Genomic DNA, 21421 nt, shown 5'->3' on the forward strand with positions numbered 1-21421 from the left:
ACAGACACCTGCTGTCATTAATATAGTTATCAGCAACACAGTGTCATTCAGAAAGATTTATGACACTGGGTTTTTGACTGTAAGACTAATAACAGCAGTGCTGCTAAACACCATCCTAACCAACTGGATCATGAATGTCCTCTCCCCTGTAACAGTTCCCCAGGTCAGGTCGTTGCTGCAAATGACAATATGACCTGGTAAAGTAAACTGTTGGGAAGTTGGCGTCACGACGCTAAGCTATCAGCCTGTCTATTGTTGTTAATAATAAGTATTCCTGCTTTGTCTTTCTTTTGCCCAGATCACTCCGCTGCGGGGGCCTCGGGAAGGGGGCACCCTAGTAACCATCCGGGGGGAGAACCTGGGCCTGGACTTCAGTGAGATCCAGGGGAACGTCAGGGTGGCCGAGGTGGACTGTACCCCCGTCCGCGAGGGATACATCCCCGCAGAACAGTGAGTACACGGTCACGGTCATTCCAAATCACAGGCTGACCACAGTCCCGGTGCAAACTCTTAGACATAAGGTCATCTGAGTCATACACAGTCACTACTGAACCACAGTCACGTTCTCTCTGACCGCACCTCAACCACAGAACAACCCCTCATGTGATTCAGTGAGCCTGAGAGAGTGTGACTGGGAGGTGACTAAAGCAGGAAGCAGAAACAAGGTGTGCTGTACAGTCAGTCACTAAGATACCAGAGTAAGTGGAGAGGCTTGGTGGAAGGTCAAAGTCACATCTCAAAGTTGGCATTTAGATTGTGATGTGTTTGGACAAGAGAAAGGCCACGTCAGATCATAACAGACCATCCTAATCAAGATTTCACACACACACACACACACACACACACACACACACACACACACACACACACACACACACACACACACACACACACACACACACACACACACACACACACACACACACACACACCTTTATCAAGTGAGCTCTCCATTGAACTCCACTAGACAGTTTGCTGCAGTGGTGTTGTGTGAGTTCATTCTGCTGTGCAGCACTGATTTTAAACCATCCAGCAGAGAGGGGCTTTATGAGAACCCACCTAATCCCAGGTTAAGACTTGAATATAATAATGTGTTATCTGGCAGGGATTTGGAGGCCCCATGCTGCCAACTCCCTGCCAAAACCTCCATTCATATTCATATGACCTTAACAAGCCTTCCTTCTCTATTCACCACCTCAGTATTCACTACCTCAGCGTTCCTATAGAGGGGCTGGGGAAGAAATGTGTAAGTGTGAAGAGCTAGGTTTGGTGAAAAGCCGCTTTAAACACTTTCAGCAGTTTCAGTTAATTTGATGTGTGGCACTGACCTGTCATTGTGTTAAAGGTGTGGGTTAGACTTTGTTACATTTTTCAACTAAAATGTCTATTCTGTATTAAAATCATGAGAATGAGGAAATTAAGCAATTCTCTGTGTGTGTGTGTGTGTGTGTGTGTGTGTGTGTGTGTGTGTGTCTGTACATAACTGCATTGTAGAAGCATAATGAATCATCAACACTTCCTCCTGTTTGTAGGATAGTGTGTGAGATGGCGGTGGCAACGCCGAGCCAGTTCGCCAACTACGTGGAGGTGTGTGTGGGGGGTGTGGGGGTCAGAGAGTGTCCCAAAGAGTTCAGGGCCGTATACTCCAAGTACTACTACTTCGTGGTGAGTAATGTCTTTCAGACCAACAGATATTGTAGATGCAGGATGTGTGTGTCTGCCATATGAAGCATAGAGAACATACTGTTTATTTTTATATGGTTTATTTGGCTGGAAAAAGTCATTATAGAATATAGATTATAGAATGTATGTAGTTCACTTAGTTAGTGATCTAGCCATCTCTAGGCTATGTAATTGATTTAATTCTGACATTGTATTCTATGTAGACTCTGTTGTTTGTATGTCTCACTGTGTCCTAAGAGCTGTACTCATCACTTCCCTACATAGAACACTAGTGTGAGGAGACAGGCAGTTCTTAATGACTCCAGGGGGAAAATGGACCAGGGAGGGCCATACAATCTGCTTTCTACACACACACACACACACACACACACACACACACACACACACACACACACACACACACACACACACACACACACACACACACACACACACACACACACACACACACACACACACACACACACACACACACTCCTCACTCTCCCCGTGTACACACTTTATCAAACATTAAGAGCATGTCTCTCACCCACTGAAATACAGCCTAATCGTTACCAATATGTGCTTATTTTATGCAGCGAAATCATTTTAACACACACATATTAAGGGGAGCTTTATTTCTTAACAGGCCCATATAACAGGATTACATCATGTTAGGTTAGATGTCGTACCATGAAAATACACTGATTATAAGATTATTATGAGATTATTATGAGATTACGACAGAGCAGATAAACTGTTGCGAGATTTATACTTAAACTCCTCCGCTTGTTCGTGTTCTGTTCTCTCACTGCGATGTGATTGGTTGACATGATTTTTATCGACGCATCTGATTGGACGATCTTTGACCTTGACCTGTGATCCCTAGGTCACCAGACTGATCAGCCTGAAGCCCAGCCGAGGGCCCGTCTCCGGGGGAACCATCGTCAACATCACCGGTAGCAACCTGGATGCCGGGAGCAACGTGTCCATCATGTTCAAGGACCAGAAGTGCACCTATCACAGGTAGGCAGGCGGGAGTGGCCAATCAGATTATTGGCCAATAACATTATCTATCACAATTATCTCTGAGTCTGATTTGTTTGTCACTCAAGAGTGGACCAGGGACATTGATTTTTGTACAGAGTGAAAGAGCGAGAGAGAGAGAAAGCGAGAGAGGGGGGGTGGGTCACATTTGGGCAATCAGATTATCTATCACATCTATTCACATCTATCTCTGAGTCTGATCTTCTGTCACTCGAAAGGCGATCAGCTGTGCATGTTGTCATCCTCTGGCCCTGTGGTCAAAATCCATTAAGACTTCTGAAAGACTTCCTGATCCCTAATCAATAACGTCTATAAAAATCAGACCGTGCCGATGGCGCCATGAGAACCCCCAATAAAGCTAAAGGACGAGATCCCTGCTGCCTGGCAGAGACATGTCTTGAGGAAAAAAGCCCAAACATTCCTAAACTTAGAAAAGTGTCTTTGATTCTACTGTTGTTATTGTTGATTTGGAGAAGGATTCTGGGAAGTTTTCATATGAACACCTGGTGACATTTCCCCTTCATTGTTTTATTCAGATGCTCCGTAGTCTAGTCCATTATCATAACGTCAGCTACATTGTAGCATAAGTTGGTTACAGGTCATAGTTGTACTTTAAGGTAGTAGTAGGGCAGACCGGTGAGACCATTGAGGTAAAATACTTCTCTCTCTCTGCCATAGGAGGGGCGGCCAGTGGATCACGTGTCGCTCCCAAGCCTCGCTGCAAGGATATGGAAACGTCAGTGTGTCAGTGACAGTGGACAAGGCCCGCATCCAGAAAGACTTGAAGTTTGAGTACGTGGAGGACCCCACTATCATCAAGCTGGAACCTGAGTGGAGCATCTTCAGGTGAGACGACAGGGGAGCAGGAAATGGGACCATTCGGGCATTTATAAAAGCCAATCAAAAGTGTGAGTGTGTGACCAAGCAAGCCATGGTGGTGCCGCTCCCTCTCTCCCCTCTCTCTACCACAGTGGGCACACACCTGTGACCGTGACCGGCACCAACCTGGACATCATACAGAGCCCCCTCATCAGAGCCAAGTACAACGGTCGAGAGACAGTCAACGTGAGTAGAACCCTCAACCCCTCAGCCCGGGCATGGTCAATGAGAGGTCAAAGACACCAACGGTCAATAGCCTCAACCCTTTACACACTCGTGGGAACTAAGGTCAAATCCCAACAGGAAACCAATGAAAATCCTCCAGATATGTTTTCTGGAACAGAGAGCGATGTATGGCCAAGGAATGCACTCATAGAACAGAGAGACAAAGAGGTTGTATTACAGTAGATTCCAATAAAACAGAGAAAGCCCTGTTTTTCTGTATTCCTCCACCCCTGACAAAAATACCTGTTTTTCCTGTATCTTCACCCCTGAGAGAAAGACCTGTTTTCCCTGTATCTCCACCCCTGAGAGAAAGACCTGTTTTCCCTGTATCTCCACCCCTGAGAGAAAGACCTGTTTTCCCTGTATGTCCACCCCTGAGAGAAAGACCTGTTTTCCCTGTATCTCCACCCCTGAGAGAAAGACCTGTTTTCCCTGTATCTCCACCCCTGACAGAAAGACCTGTTTTTCCTGTATCTCCACCCCTGACAGAAATACCTGTTTTCCCTGTATCTCCACCCCTGACAGAAAGACCTGTTTTCCCTGTATCTCCACCCCAGACAGAAATCCGTGTTTCCCTGTCTCTCTCCACCCCAGAAAAAGAAAGACCTGTTTCCCTGTATTCCTCCACCCCTGACAGAAAGACCTGTTTTCCCTGTATCTCCACCCCTGGCAGAAAGACCTGTTTTCCCTGTATCTCCACCCCTGACAGAAAGACCTGTTTTCCCTGTATCTCCACCCCAGACAAAAATCTGTGTTTCCCTGTCTCTCTCCACCCCAGAAAAAGAAAGCCCTGTTTCCGTGTATCCCTCCACCCCCAAAAAATAAATCCCTGTATCCCTCCACTCCAGACAGATTTATTTGCCCTGTATCCCTCCACCCCAGACAGAAAACCCTGTTTCCCTGTATCCCTCCACTCCAGACAGATTTTTTCCCCCTGTATCCCTCCACCCCAGACAAAAATTCCTGTATCCCTCCACTCCAGACAGAAAGCCCTGTCACCCTGTATCCCTCCACCCCAGATTATGTTTCCCTGTATCCTTCCACCCCAGACAAAAACCCTGGTTCCCTGTTTCTCTCCACCCCAGAAAAAGAAATCCTTGTCTCCCTTCACCCCAGAAAAATAAATCCCTGTATCCCTCCACTCCAGACAGAAAGCCCTGTCACCCTGTATCCCTCCACCCCAGATTATGTTTCCCTGTATCCTTCCACCCCAGACAAAAACCCTGGTTCCCTGTTTCTCTCCACCCCAGAAAAAGAAATCCTTGTCTCCCTTCACCCCAGAAAAATAAATCCCTGTTTCACTGTATCCCTCCACCCAAGACAGAAAGCCCTGTTACCCTGTATCCCTCCACCCCAGATTATGTTTCCCTGTCCCTGTATCCCTCCACCCCAGACAAAATTCCCGATCCCTGTATCCCTCCACCCCAGAAAAAGATATCCCTGTTTCCCTGTATTCCTCCACCCTAGACAGAAAGCCTTGTTTCCCTGTATCCCTCCACCCCAGACAGAAAGCCGTGTATCCCTGTATCCCTCCACCCTAGACAGAAAGCCTTGTTTCCCTGTATCCCTCCACCCCAGACAGAAAGCCTTGTTTCCCTGTATCTCTCCACCCCAGACAGAAATCCCAGTTTCCCTGGTTCTCTCCACCCCAGACAGAAAGCCTTGTTTCCCTGTATCCCTCCACCCCAGACAGAAAGCCTTGTTTCCCTGTATCCCTCCACCCCAGACAGAAAGCCTTGTTTCCCTGTATCCCTCCACCCCAGACAGAAAGCCTTGTTTCCCTGTATCCCTCCACCCCTGACAGAAAGCCTTGTTTCCCTGTATCCCTCCACCAAGACAGAAAAATCCCAGTTTCCCTGGTTCTCTCCACCCTAGACAGAAAGCCTTGTTTTTCTGTATCCCTCCACCAAGACAGAAAACCCAGTTTCCCTGGTTCTCTCCACCCCAGACAGAAAGCCTTGTTTTTCTGTATCCCTCCACCAAGACAGAAATCCCAGTTTCCCTGGTTCTCTCCACCCCAGACAGAAAGCCTTGTTTTTCTGTATTCCTCCACCAAGACAGAAATCCCAGTTTCCCTGGTTCTCTCCACCCCAGACAGAAAGCCTTGTTTTTCTGTATTCCTCCACCAAGACAGAAACCCAGTTTCCCTGGTTCTCTCCACCCTAGACAGAAAGCCTTGTTTTTCTGTATTCCTCCACCCCGACAGAAAAAAAAAGATAATGAGTTTCAATGCGAGGTGAACCATACATAAACCAAACTATCAGATTCCCCCTGGAACCACAGTACCCATGGGAGTTCCCTAACCAGCCCTGAGATCTGATCTGAGGTCTGATATAAAGGCATGGGGAGAGACAAAAGGCAGTAATGCTATCTTCCTGGTCCATCGAAGAGACCGCCACCGTTCTGCAGCTGTGCTCCAATAGAATAAGCTTAGGGAGCCATTGTTGCTCCATGTACAGATGGCCGCACTTCAAAAGCCCCCTTGAATCAAAACCCGGTATATTCGCCAAGTTAATTTGCCACGTCCCAGTTTCTCATTTACGGCTATGATCTTTGCAATTTTGATACTGCCTGGGCGATATTTATATATAATCATGTTTGTTTTGAAAACACTTGTCCGCTTCCCCACTATCTGGCCAATTCACTCTCACACGCACAAACACACAGCGTTCTCTGCAGTTACAGACGTGTGACGCAGGCGCCGACACCGGGTCAGCCGCACCCCCCAGGATTTGTCTGTTTTGATGTACCGCCGTCGTGAGGAACCAATTAAAATGACAGGTTTTGCTCAGAGGGGGATTTGTTTGCGTGGCGGACCGTGTAGCAGAGGTTACAGTGGAGATGTGAAACGTGTCAGAGAGATTCTCCAGGTGGGAAAGTTTTGCTAGAGGCCCTCATCGTGTGTTCTGCCACCTACCACACTGTTGATTTTCTCCAAGTCGTAACAAGAGACAGAATATTAAAGAGAAAGATATAGTGGCCCAGAGAGAGAGAGATACAGAGAGAGAGAGATACAGAGAGAGAGAGATACAGAGAGAGAGAGCGAGAGACAGAGAAAGCGATAGAGAGAAATACAGAGAGAAAGAGAGATACTGAGAGAGAGTTAGTGAGCCAGAGAGAGAGATACAGAGAGAGAGAGATACACAGAGAGATACACAGAGAGAGTTGGTGAGCCAGAGTGCGAGATACAGAGAGAGTTAGTTAGTGAGCCAGAGAGAGCGATACAGAGAGAGAGATATATAGAGAGAGAGATACAGAGAGATACAGTGCCTTGCAAAAGTATTCATCCCCTTTGCGTTTTTCCTATTTTATTGCATTACAACCTGTAATTTAAATTGATTTTTATTTGGATTTTGTGTAATGGACATACACAAAATAGTCCAAATTGGTGAAGTGAAATGAAAAAAATAACTTGTTTCAAAAAATTCTAAAAAATAAAAATGGAAAAGTGGTGGGTGTATATGTATTCACCTCCTTTGCTATGAAGCCCCTAAATAAGATCTGGTGCAACCAATTACCTTCAGAAGTCACATAATTAGTTAAATAAAGTCCACCTGTGTGCAATCTAAGTGTCACGTGATCTGTCACATGATCTCAGTATATATACACCTGTACTGAAAGGCCTCAGAGTCTGCAACACCACTAAGCAAGGGCCACCACCAAGCAAGTGGCACCATGAAGACCAAAGAGCTCTCCAAACAGGTCAGGGACAAAGTTGTGGAGAAGTACAGATCAGGGATGGGTTATAAAAAATTATCCTAAACTTTGAACATCCCACGGAGCACCGTTAAATCCATTATAAAAAATTTTAAAGAATATGGCACCACAACAAACCTGCCAAGAGAGGGCTGCCCACCCAAACTCACGGACCAGGCAAGGAGGGCATTTATTAGAGAGGCAACAAAGATAACCCTGAAGGAGCTGCAAAGCTCCACAGCGGAGATTGGAGTATCTGTCCATAGGACCACTTTAAGCCGTTCACTCCACAGAGCTGGGCTTTACGGAAGAGTGGCCATAAAAAGCCATTGCTTAAAAAAAAAATAAGCAAACACATTTGGTGTTCGCCAAAAGGCATGTGGGAGACTCCCCAAACATATGGAAGAAGGTACTCTTGTCAGATGAGACTAAAAGTGAGCTTTTTGGCCATCAAGGAAAAGGCCATGTCTGGCACAAACCCAACACCTCTCATCACCCCGAGAACACCATCCCCTGTGGGGATGTTTTTCATCGGCAGGGACTGGGAAACTGGTCAGAATTGAAGGAATGATGGATGGTGCTAAATACAGGGAAATTCTTGAAGGAAACCTGTTTCAGTCTTCCAAAGATTTGAGACTGGGATGGAGGTTCACCTTCCAGCAGGACAATGACCCTAAGCATACTGCTAAAGCAACGCTCTAGTGATTTAAGGGGAAACATTTAAATGTCTTGGAATGGCCTAGTCAAAGCCCAGACCTCAATCCAATTGAGAATCTGTGGTATGACTTAAAGATTGCTGTACACCAGCCGAACCCATCCAACTTGAAGGAGCTGGAGCAGTTTTGCCTTGAAGAATGGGCAAAATTCCATTGGCTAGATGTGCCAAGCTTATAGAGACATACCACAAGAGACTTGCAGCTGTAATTGCTGCAAAAGGTGGCTCTACAAAGTATTGACTTTTGGGGGGGTGAATAGTTATGCACGCTCAAGTTTTCTGTTTTTTTGTCTTATTTCTTGTTTGTTTCACAATAAAAAATATTTTGCATCTTCAAAGCGGTAGGCATGTTGATACAAACTCCCCAAAAAACTATTTTAATCCCAGGTTGTAAGGCAACATAATAGGAAAAATGCCAAGGGGGTGAATACTTTCGCAAGCCACTGTTTTGAGAGAGAGCGATACAGAGAGAGAGAGAGCTAATGATGCAGGGAGAGTTAGTGAGCCAGAGAGAGAGATACAGAGATAGTTAGTGAGCCAGAGAGAGAGCGTTAGTGAGCCAGAGAGAGAGATACAGAGATAGTTAGTGAGCCAGAGAGAGAGAGTTAGTGAACCAGAGAGAGAGATACAGAGATAGTTAGTGAGCCAGAGAGAGAGATGCAGAGAGAGTTAGTGAGCCAGAGAGAGAGAGTTAGTGAGCCAGAGAGAGAGATACAGAGATAGTTAGTGAGCCAGAGAGAGAGATGCAGAGAGAGTTAGTGAGCCAGAGAGAGAGAGTTAGTGAGCCACAGAGAGATGCAGAGAGAGTTAGTGAGCCAGAGAGAGAGAGTTAGTGAGCCACAGAGAGATGCAGAGAGAGTTAGTGAGCCAGAGAGAGAGAGTTAGTGAGCCAGAGAGAGATGCAGAGAAAGAGATACAGAGAGAGATACAGCCAGAGAGAGAGTTAGTGAGCCAGATAGAGAGATACAGAGATAGTTAGTGAGCCAGAGAGAGAGAGATGCAGAGAGAGAGAGAGATAGAGAGAGATACAGCCAGAGAGAGGGTTAGTGAGCCAGAGAGAGAGTTAGTGAGCCAGAGAGAGAGTTAGTGAGCCAGAGAGAGAGAGATGCAGAGAGAGATACAGAGAGAGAGATACAGCCAGAGAGAGAGTTAGTGAGCCAGAGAGAGAGAGTTAGTGAGTCAGAGAGAGAGATACAGAGTGAGAGATACAGTCAGAGAGAGAGTTAGTGAGCCAGAGAGAGGGATACAGAGAGAGAGATACAGAGAGAGATAAAGTCCCATATCTATTGGGTGAAATACCACAGTGTGCAATCACAGCAGCAAGATCTGTGACCTGTTGCCACAAGAAAAGGGCAACCAGTGAAGAACAAACACCACTGTAAATACAACCCATATTTATGTGTATTTATTTTCCCTTTTGTACTTTAACTATTTGCTCATCATTACAACTCTTTATATATACATAATATAACATTTGACATGTCTTTATTCTTTTGGAACTTCTGTGAGTGTAATGTTTACTGTTAATTGTTTATTTCACTTTTGTTTATTATCTACTTCACTTGCGTTGGCAATGTTAACATATGTTTCCCATGGCAATAAAGCCCTTAAATTGAATTGAATTGATACAGAGAGAGAGAGAGAGAGATACAGGGAGAGAGTTAGTGAGCCAGAGAGAGAGAGAGATACAGAGAGAGAGAGAGAGAGATACAGAGAGAGAGAGAGAGATACAGAGAGAGAGAGAGAGATACAGAGAGAGATACAGAGAGAGATACAGAGAGAGAGAGAGAGATACAGAGAGAGAGAGAGAGATACAGAGAGAGAGAGAGAGATAAAGTTAAGTAAGATAAGATAAGATAAGATAAGTTCCGGAGTTCCAAATTAAGCAGCAACAGCTGAAAAGATGAGCTCCTACAAATATTGAATTTTACATGGTTTACATGGAGTAAAGTACATAAAAAAAAGCAAAAGAAAACTGCAAGACTGAATAGGAGACCAAACAAGCAGCAAACAAAGAAGAAAGGCTTTTGAAAAAAGTAAAAAAAAAAAACATAAAATTATACCGTTTTCTTAGCTAGCTAAGTTGTTTACCTGTTGCTAGGCAGTTGCTAGGGACTCTCCTGAAAGAAGCTAGCTAGCTAACAAGGAGAGAGAGAGAGAGAGAGAGAGGTCATGATCAGATGATCAGATGAGCTCCTGCATTTTTCAGCATTTTCTTTAAAAAAGATAGATTTAGAGTTAGTTAAACTTGGATTTTTTGTGGAACTGAGAGAGATACAGCTTCAACTGTATTCAACTGTAACTGACTTGATACAGCTTCAACTAGCACTGACGTGTCAAGTGAGAGGTGTCAAAGACCATTAGCCCAACAATGGCAGGAGAGTCGAATAGTCTACCCCAACCAAATGGAGAGGCCTTAGAAGCTCCCTCCTGCTGTTCAGAGGTAATTAAAATACAGTACCCTGTGAGTGTAAAGAATGATAAGGCAAGAAAAGATCACAAAATGAAGCTCCTTATGGAAAATCAAGAGACACTTTTTGCTGACTATTACAAAAATGGGAACATCAGCAACCTTATCTTCCACACAAACCATCCCCTGGCATGGCACAGTGCTATATTAGCACACTACCCCTCTGTTAAGAGAGGGGGGGTTAACGAGGGGTGGAAACTCAGGATTCTTGACAACGAGGACGAGGAGTCAGCTAACATAAATCTTTATAAGTCTGGAACAGTAATGGTACAGGGCAACCCCAAACAGTTTCAGCTGGACTTTCACCTAATCAAAGATTTAGCCCAGCAGGAGAAGCTCTCCCTTGATAAAGATACCCCCACCCCAAGCGGGTCAGACCAGACCTCTTCATCACATAACCCCACAGACGAGCAACCCTCAGCAGACAGTCAACCTCCCAGCACAGAGTACTTCTCCCCCATTGAAATGAAGGATAAATTCACCCAGCTGGAGGTAAGGCAGGTGGAGCTGGAACAGCAGGTGATTACACTCCAGTCAGCACAGACCCAGACAACAGTCCAGCACAACAACACCCCTTTAACCAGACCCGGAGTGCTGGAGGTGGAGAGAGACATATCTGCACTCTGGACAGTGGTGAGACAACTTCAACAGGAGAAAGAGCAGAAGCAGGAGCAGGAGCAGAACAGAGCACTAGAGGAGAGGATCAGACTGCTGGAGGAGAGGGAGAGGGGGATGGAGGAGAGGATCAGACTGCTGGAGGAGAGGTTGAGGGGGATGGCATGTGACAGAGAACAACCCACTAGGGAGGTGGCCATCCCCACAGAGACGCCAGCAGAACAGCCCACCTCAGCACCGGACAAAAGTCTCGACACCACAGCAGAACAGTCCACACCAGACCCTGACCATAGAGTCAACATCACAGCAGAACAGACAAAAGAAAAACCCCAAGCCCAGCAGCTCTCACCCCCCCTGAGCACCCCCCCTGTCAGCCACCCTGATAGCCCTCCTGACAACCCCCCCACACCCACTGAGAACAAACACAAGACACAGATTGTTCTCCTTATGGACTCAAATGGGAAATATATAGAAGAAAAAAAACTTTTTCCCAAACACAGTGTGTCTAAACTCTGGTGTCCAAACACCCAGTGCGCCCTAGACCTTCTGTCTGAGGACAAACTAGGCTCACCTAGCCACATAATAATACACACAGGCACAAACGACCTGAGAGCACAGCAGGAAAGGGTGGCCACAGCACTGAAGGGAGTGATTGAAAAAGCTTCTTCTACTTTCCCCAATGCACAAGTGGTTATCTCCACCCTGCTACCACGAAAAGACTTCCACCCTGCTACAATACAGCGGGTAAACGCAAGCATTTCCCGTGACTGTGCCTCAAAACCAAATGTTTTCCTGGCCCACCACTCCACCCTGGACTTGAACAGCCTCTATGACCAGGTCCACCTCTATAAGGCAGCAGTGCCCACCTTTGCCCGGACTCTAAAGGACATCGCTCTCAAACGCAGCCCCAACACTTCACACAGGAGCAACAGATCAATAGACACCCCACCCAGACCAGCGAGACACCCTCCAAGACCTGCAGGACTCCCCCGTGGACCTACACATAGAGGACCCACGCCAAGAGGACTTACATCCAGACCACAGCACCCCCAGACACATCCACACCCCCACCCCAACCAATCAACACCCCCCCACATCAACCATGCCCACACCCCATTTAGGCCCCCTCAGATCAGACCTATGCCACTCCTGCCCACCCCATGCACCCCAGCCCCGCAAAGAGGGCATCAACATGGAAGTCACACATACGCCCAGGTAGTGAGCGGGCAAACAGGCCCAACCCCCACTCTTACACTCGCCCAAGCCAACGGCATGTACCAGATGCTCAGCAGGCTCTGCTCACACTTACTGGCCTGAGGCCAAACCACACGGCCAACAACATTGGACACTTTATGGAACAAAAAGCCTTCACTATATCATCCTGGAATATCCAAGGCCTGAGGTCATCTGCCTTTGGCCTAAAGAGCAGGAACCCGGACTTCACCAAAGAAATCGGTAATGCAGACATTGTCATCCTGCAAGAAACATGGTATAGCGGAGACGGACCCACTGGTTGCCCTCTAGGTTACAGAGAGCTGGTAGTCCCATCCACCAAACTACCAGGTGTGAAACAGGGAAGGGACTCAGGGGGAATGCTAATTTGGTATAGAGCAGACCTAACTCACTCCATTAAATTAATCAAAACAGGAACATTTTACATTTGGCTAGAAATTCAAAAGGAAATTATCTTAACAGAGAAAAATGTCCTCCTGTGTGCTACCTATATCCCCCCACTAGAATCCCCATACTTTAATAAAGACAGCTTCTCCATCCTGGAGGGGGAAATCAATCATTTCCAGGCCCAGGGACATGTATTAGTCTGTGGCGACCTAAATGCCAGAACTGGACAAGAACCTGACACCCTCAGCACACAGGGGGACAAACACCTGCCTGCAGGTGACAGCATTCCCTCCCCCATATGCCCCCCTAGGCACAACTATGATTTCAAAAAAGCCTTCGACTCAATTTGGCATGAGGGTCTGCTATACAAATTGATGGAAAGTGGTGTTGGGGGTAAAACATACGACATTATAAAATCCATGTACACAAACAACAAGTGTGCGGTTAAAATTGGCAAAAAACACACACATTTCTTCACACAGGGTCGTGGGGTGAGACAGGGATGCAGCTTAAGCCCCACCCTCTTCAACATATATATCAACGAATTGGCGCGGGCACTAGAACAGTCTGCAGCACCCGGTCTCACCCTACTAGAATCCGAAGTCAAATGTCTACTGTTTGCTGATGATCTGGTGCTTCTGTCACCAACCAAGGAGGGCCTACAGCAGCACCTAGATCTTCTGCACAGATTCTGTCAGACCTGGGCCCTGACAGTAAATCTCAGTAAGACCAAAATAATGGTGTTCCAAAAAAGGTCCAGTCACCAGGACCACAAATTCCATCTAGACACCGTTGCCCTAGAGCACACAAAAAACTATACATACCTCGGCCTAAACATCAGCACCACAGGTAACTTCCACAAAGCTGTGAACGATCTGAGAGACAAGGCAAGAAGGGCCTTCTATGCCATCAAAAGGAACATAAATTTCAACATACCAATTAGGATCTGGCTAAAAATACTTGAATCAGTCATAGAGCCCATTGCCCTTTATGGTTGTGAGGTCTGGGGTCCGCTCACCAACCAAGATTTCACAAAATGGGACAAACACCAAATTGAGACTCTGCATGCAGAATTCTGCAAAAATATCCTCCGTGTACAACGTAGAACACCAAATAATGCATGCAGAGCAGAATTAGGCCGATACCCACTAATTATCAAAATCCAGAAAAGAGCCGTTAAATTCTACAACCACCTAAAAGGAAGCGATTCCCAAACCTTCCATAACAAAGCCATCACCTACAGAGAGATGAACCTGGAGAAGAGTCCCCTAAGCAAGCTAGTCCTAGGGCTCTGTTCACAAACACAAACACACCCCACAGAGCCCCAGGACAACAGCACAATTAGACCCAACCAAATCATGAGAAAACAAAAAGATAATTACTTGACACATTGGAAAGAATTAACAAAAAAATAGAGCAAACTAGAATGCTATTTGGCCCTAAACAGAGAGTACACAGTGGCAGAATACCTGACCACTGTGACTGACCCAAACTTAAGGAAAGCTTTGACTATGTACAGACTCAGTGAGCATAGCCTTGCTATTGAGAAAGGCCGCCGTAGGCAGACATGGCTCTCAAGAGAAGACAGGCTATGTGCACACTGCCCACAAAATGAGGTGGAAACTGAGCTGCACTTCCTAACCTCCTGCCCAATGTATGACCATATTAGAGAGACATATTTCCCTCAGATTACACAGATCCACAAAGAATTTGAAAACAAAGCCAATTTTGATAAACTCCCATATCTACTGGGAGAAATTCCACAGTGTGCCATCACAGCAGCAAGATTTGTGACCTGTTGCCACAAGAAAAGGGCAACCAGTGAAGAACAAACACCATTGTAAATACAACCCATATTTATGCTTATTTATTTTAACTTGTGTGCTTTAACCATTTGTACATTGTTACAACACTGTATATATATAATATAACATTTGTAATGTCTTTATTGTTTTGAAACTTCTGTATGTGTAATGTTTACTGTTAATTTGTACTGTTTATTTCACTTTTGTATAATATCTACCTCACTTGCTTTGGCAATGTTAACACATGTTTCCCATGCCAATAAAGCCCCTTGAATTGAATTGAATTGAATTGAGATACAGAGAGAGAGAGAGAGATACAGAGAGAGAGATACACTGAGAGAGAGAGAGATACAGAGAGAGAGAGAGATACAGAGAGAGAGATACAGAGAGAGAGAGAGAGAGAGATACAGAGAGAGAGAGAGATACAGAGAGAGAGAGAGAGAGATACAGAGAGAGAGAGAGATACAGAGAGAGAGAGAGATACAGAGAGAGATAGATACAGAGATAGAGAGAGAGAGAGAGATACAGAGAGATACAGAGAGAGAGATACAGAGAGAGAGAGAGATACAGAGAGAGAGAGCTGAAAGAGAGAGAGAGCTGAAAGAGAGAGAGAGAGATACAGAGAGAGAGAGCTGAAAGAGAGAGTGAGAGACGAGCCTTTTTCTAGGGAAATGAAGGTGAGCGTAGGCTAGTTATCTCTCAGTGAGTCTGCACCATCACACCGGAACAGATCAAAGACCCATTGTGCCGAGGAAAGAGACACCGCTCCAACTGTTCCACTGATTTAGGCCTCCTTTGAGGTGAACACTCAGATGTGTCTGCACTCAGTAGGTGGCGGCCACGTTGAATGGAATAGATGCCATCTCTTCCAGGGCTCTGACTGACATGTAAACCTGTGATATGAAAGGGACCGTAATGACTGCAGACTGACTGCAGACCTGCAGTGGCTGGCCTCTGGAGGTCTGTCTACAAGGGCCTGTTAGGTAGAGTTGTTTCACACCGACTTCTATGTGCTGAGAAGTGAATGCAGTGAAGCCCAAAACCATGTATTTAAAAGAGGAGGTTAGTTGCACCTTAATATGGGAGAACGGGCTTGTGGTAATGACTGGAGCGGAATCAGTGGAACGGGCTTGTGGTAATGACTGGAGCGGAATCAGTGGAACGGGCTTGTGGTAATGACTGGAGCGGAATCAGTGGAACGGGCTTGTGGTAATGACTGGAGCGGAATCAGTGGAACGGGCTTGTGGTAATGACTGGAGCGGAATCAGTGGAACGGGCTTGTGGTAATGACTGGAGCGGAATCAGTGGAACGGGCTTGTGGTAATGACTGGAGCGGAATCAGTGGAACGGGCTTGTGGTAATGACTGGAGCGGAATCAGTGGAACGGGCTTGTGGTAATGACTGGAGCGGAATCAGTGGAACGGGCTTGTGGTAATGACTGGAGCGGAATCAGTGGAAAGGGCTTGTGGTAATGACTGGAGCGGAATCAGTGGAACGGGCTTGTGGTAATGACTGGAGCGGAATCAGTGGAACGGGCTTGTGGTAATGACTGGAGCGGAATCAGTGGAATGGTACCAAATGCCATTCTATTAGCTCTGTTCCGGCCATTATTATGAGACGTTCTCCCTCAGCAGCCTCCTGTGATATTTAGTACATAGTAAAACATGGCTCTGGTGTAGCCCAACTAGGAACAGTACTGAATATGAGTCGTAAAGCGTGCCGAGAGCAGACATAGATACAATCACACATTCGGCTAATGCATTTAAGAGTTTTTTTCAATTGAATGCAAATAACCTTTTTGATGCCATCCCCAATGACTTTACCACGCCTCTGACCATGTATCAATACTAACATAACTATATTACTGACCATGTATCAATACTAACATAACTATATTACTGACCATGTATCAATACTAACATAACTATATTACTGACCATGTATCAATAATAACTATATTACTGACCATGTATCAATACTAACATACCTATATTACTGACCATGTATCAATACTAACATAACTATATTACTGACCATGTATCAATACTAACATACCTATATTACTGACCATGTATCAATAATAACATACATATATTACTGACCATGTATCAATACTAACATAACTATATTACTGACCATGTATCAATACTAACATAACTCTATTACTGACCATGTATCAATACTAACATAACTATATTACTGACCATGTATCAATACTAACATAACTATATTACTGACCATGTATCAATACTAACATAACTCTATTACTGACCATGTATCAATACTAACATAACTATATTACTGACCATGTATCAATACTAACATACCTATATTACTGACCATGTATCAATAATAACATACATATATTACTGACCATGTATCAATACTAACATAACTCTATTACTGACCATGTATCAATACTAACATACCTATATTACTGACCATGTATCAATACTAACATAACTATATTACTGACCATGTATCAATACTAACATAACTATATTACTGACCATGTATCAATACTAACATAACTATATTACTGACCATGTATCATGTATCCGTGTATCCGTCCCACTATAAAATAAATATACTATAATGACATAAAATAGTGTAGTCGTCCATACTCATCACCCTGTGCCTTCTCCTCTCTGCCAACAGATATGCCAGGTGTTCAGCCCCACGTCCATGCTGTGCCAGGCCCCAGAGCTGCCCATCAGCCTCAGCAGGCAGAGGGAGGTGCCAGCGCGGCCCGATGAGTTTGGCTTCATCCTGGACGACGTGCAGGCAGTGCTGGCCCTCAACAACACGCCGTTCATCTACTACCCCAACCCCGAGTTCGAACCCCTCCATGTGTCTGGGGTGCTGGAGCTCAAACCTGGCTCCCCCATCATACTGAAGGTGAAGGGGGGACTTGTTTCTCTCTCTCTCTCTCTCTCTCTCTCTCTCTCTCTCTCTCTCTCTCTCTCTCTGTACCTCTCTCTCTCTCTCTCTCTCTCTCTGTACCTCTCTCTCTCTGTCTCTCTCTCTCTCTCTCTCTCTCTCTCTCTCTCTCTCTCTCTCTCTCTCTCTCTCTCTCTCTCTCTGTCTCTCTCTCTCTCTCTCTCTCTCTCTCTCTCTCTCTCTCTCTGTCTCTCTCTCTCTCTCTCTCTCTCTCTCTCTCTCTCTCTCTGTCTCTCTCTCTCTCTTTCTCTCTCTCTCTCTCTCTCTCTCTCTCTCTCTCTCTCTCTCTCTCTCTCTCTCTCTCTCTCTCTCTCATACATAACACAGTTGTGTTACATGTTTATAGTCTACATAGTCTAGTTATATCAAATGTATGCATACCATTTAAACAAAACAATACCTAACCCAGTCCAATGTCATGTCCTTCCTGTTTCTCAGGGGCGGAACTTCCTCCCTCCCACCAATACCAACGGCAATAGCGGCAAGCTGAACTACACGGTTCTGATTGGTGATAAACCTTGTCTGTTGACCGTGTCAGACAACCAGCTGCTGTGTGAGTCGCCCAACCTGACGGGGCGACACAAAGTCTTGGTGAGTGACACACACACACACAGGCACACACACACACTGGTCCCCATTCCACCCTCCCACCCTCCTGTTGTCCCGGGCCAGGCCCAGACTATAATCCAATCGGACCGTTGGGTTATACTGTCCCCTCTCAACATTCAAACAGAGAAACAACAAATAACCGTTTCAATAAGAGGGATTAGGCAGGCACAAACTCAATAAAGGTTCCATTTGTGGTTCTGAGACGCTTCCTGCTCTGCCACCTGGACCAATGATTGATGGGCAGCAGAAGACGAGAGACAGGCTACCAGACCCATTACTGTAAAATAGAGCCAGACAGACAGAGAGAAAAGCTACCAGACGCTTTACCGTAAAATAGAGACAGACAAAAATAGAGACAGAAAGAGAGACAGACAGACATCAAGGCAATATGTCTCTCTCTCTGCTCTGTTTTATTCCTGTTTATAAATGTGGACCATTCAAGATGCATTTTATTCCCGCTGATTCACAATTGTGTCTCATTTCATAAAACCACTTATACAGTTTTGTTTCATAATAATCACTGGAATACGACTTCTGTTTCAACCATTGGAATACAATGTTTCTGATGACACCTCCCAGGAGGTTCACAAAGACAAAACCTTCAGAACCACGCTTAGGTTATGGTATACCCCGGTCTCAGTGCATCCACACAATAACCCCTTTTCTCCTCTCCCCTGTCTCTCCCCCCTTTCCCCTGTCTCTCACCCCTCTCCCCTGTCTCTCACCCCTCCCTCACCCCTCCTCCCTGTCTCTCATCCCTTCTCCACTGTCTCTCCCCTGTCTTTCACCCTGTTTCTCACCCCCTCTCCCCCCTCTCCCCCCTCTCTCTCCCCCATCTCCCCCTCTCCCCTGTCTCTCCCCCTGTCGCTCAACCACTTTCCCTTCTCTCTCCCTCCTATCCCCTGTCTCTAACCCCTTTCCACTGTCTCTCCCCCCTCTCCCCTCTCTCTCCCCTCTCTCGCGCCCCTCTCCCCTGTCCCTCACCCCTTTCCCCTGTCCCCCACCCCTCTTCCCTGTCTCTCCCCCCTCTCCCCTGTCTCCCCCCCCTCTCCCCTGTCTCTCCCTCCCCAGGCCCGTGTGGGCGGCATCGAGTTCTCCCCGGGCGTGGTCCACATCACGTCAGACAGTCCGCTGAGCAGCACGGCCATCATCAGCATCGCTGGCGCCGGCGCCCTGCTCATCCTCTTCATTGTGATAGTGCTCATTGCATACAAACGCAAGTCACGCGAGAGCGACCTCACCCTGAAGAGGCTGCAGATGCAGATGGACAACCTGGAGTCTCGTGTGGCCCTGGAGTGTAAAGAGGGTAAGGATTATTACATTATTTTTACTCCATACATTTTCCCTGACACCCAAAAGTACAATTCCAATTCACATACTTATCAAGAGAACATCCCAGGCCATCCCTACTGCCTCTGATCTGGTGGACTCAATAAACACATGTTTCATTTGTCAATGATGTCTGAGTGTTGGAGTGTGCCCTTGTCTATCCGTAAATAAAAAATACAAGAAAATTGTGCGGTCGGCTTTGCTTACTTTTGATACTTAAGTATATTTAAAACCAAATGCATTTAGACTTTTACTCAAGTAGTATTTTACTGGGTGACTTTCACTTTTACGTGAGTCATTTTTTATTACGGTATCTTTGCTTTAACTCAAATATGATGATTGAGTACTTTTTCCAACACTGTCAGTAGACATACTTATAGGTAGAGTTAGAGGTAGAGCTAAATGAGGTTGCATGAGCAGCACTGCAGTTTGTGGTGGGCAAGATGCAAGACATCGCTCTCACACAGTTACACACAGTATCTGCACGGGTTCACCTCCCGCTGTTACAACGTGGTACCCACGGGACCAAAACAGTGGAGAAGTTTAGCCTCACGCTCCGAAGCTCTTAGTTGTTGCGGAAATTGACCCAATATGCTGTATACTTTGTGTATCTACAGTTGATATAGGATAAGTCGGAAGTTTACATACACTTAGGTTGGAGTCATTAAAACTCATTTTTCAACCACACTACAAATTTCTTGTTAACAAACTATAGTTTTGGCAAGTCGGTTAGGACATCTACTTTATGCATGACACTAGTCATTTTTCCAGCAATTGTTTACAGACAAATTAATTCACTTATAATTCACTGTATCACAATTCCAGTGGGTCAGAAGTTTACATACTGACTGTTGACTGTGTCTTTAAACAGCTCGGAAAATACCAGAAAATTGTGTCATGGCTTTAGGAGCTTCTGATAGGTTAATTGACATCATTTGAGTCAATTGGAAGTGTACCTGTGGATGTATTTCAAGGCCTACCTTCAAACTCAGTGCCTCTTTGCTTGACATCATGGGAAAATCAAAAGAAATCAGCCAAGACCTCAGGAAAAAAAAATTGGTTCATCCTTGGGAGGTACCACGTCCATCTGTACAAACAATAGTACGCAAGTATAAACACCATGGGACCATGCAGCCGTCATACCACTCAGGAAGGAGACGCGCTCTGTCTCCTAGAGATGAACGTACTTTGGTGCGAAAAGTGCAAATCAATCCCAGAACAACAGCAAAGGACCTTGTGAAGATGCTGGAGGAAACAGGTACAAAAGTATCTATATCCACAGTAAAACAAATCTTATATCGACATAACCTGAAAGGCCGCTCAGCAAGGAAAAAGCCACTGCTCCAAAACTGCCATAAAAAAGCCAGACTACGGTTTGCAACTGCACATAGGGACAAAGATTGAACTTTTTGGAGAAATGTCCTCTGGTCTGATGAAACAAAAATAGAACTGTTGGCCATAATGAACATCGTTATGTTTGGAAGAAAAAGGGGGATAATTGCAAGCCGAAGAACACCATCCCAACCATGAAGCACGGTGGTGGCAGCATCATGTTGTGGGGGTGCTTTGCTGCAGGAGGGACTGGTGCACTTCACAAAATAGATGGCATCATGAGGAATGTAAATTATGTGGATATATTGAAGCAACATCTCAAGACATCAGTCAGGAAGTTAATATTTGGTCGCAAATAGGTCTTCCAAATGGACAATGACCCCAAGCATACTTCCAAAGTTGTGGAAAAATGGTTAAGGACAACAAAGTCAAGGTATTGGAGTGGCCATCACAAAGCCCTGACCTCAATCCTATAGA

The 21421-nt window shown here is 45.6% G+C and overlaps 1 protein-coding gene across 1 annotated transcript in view; it reads left to right on the forward strand.

The window, feature by feature from the left end:
• Positions 1-298: 298 nt before the first annotated feature.
• Positions 299-21421, forward strand: part of LOC120041415 (plexin-A4-like) — a gene marked incomplete at its 5' end in the record, with an annotated part of 86883 nt that continues 65760 nt past the window's right edge. The window contains 8 exons of the mRNA XM_038986364.1: positions 299-450; positions 1533-1665; positions 2552-2688; positions 3388-3555; positions 3681-3774; positions 17393-17632; positions 18113-18265; positions 19355-19589. Coding sequence (XP_038842292.1) covers positions 299-450; positions 1533-1665; positions 2552-2688; positions 3388-3555; positions 3681-3774; positions 17393-17632; positions 18113-18265; positions 19355-19589 — 1312 coding nt within the window. The remainder of the gene's footprint in view (positions 451-1532; positions 1666-2551; positions 2689-3387; positions 3556-3680; positions 3775-17392; positions 17633-18112; positions 18266-19354; positions 19590-21421) is intronic.

The sequence above is a fragment of the Salvelinus namaycush genome, unplaced genomic scaffold (genome assembly GCF_016432855.1).
Source record: "Salvelinus namaycush isolate Seneca unplaced genomic scaffold, SaNama_1.0 Scaffold461, whole genome shotgun sequence".
In the NCBI taxonomy this organism is placed as follows: Eukaryota; Metazoa; Chordata; class Actinopteri; order Salmoniformes; family Salmonidae; genus Salvelinus; species Salvelinus namaycush.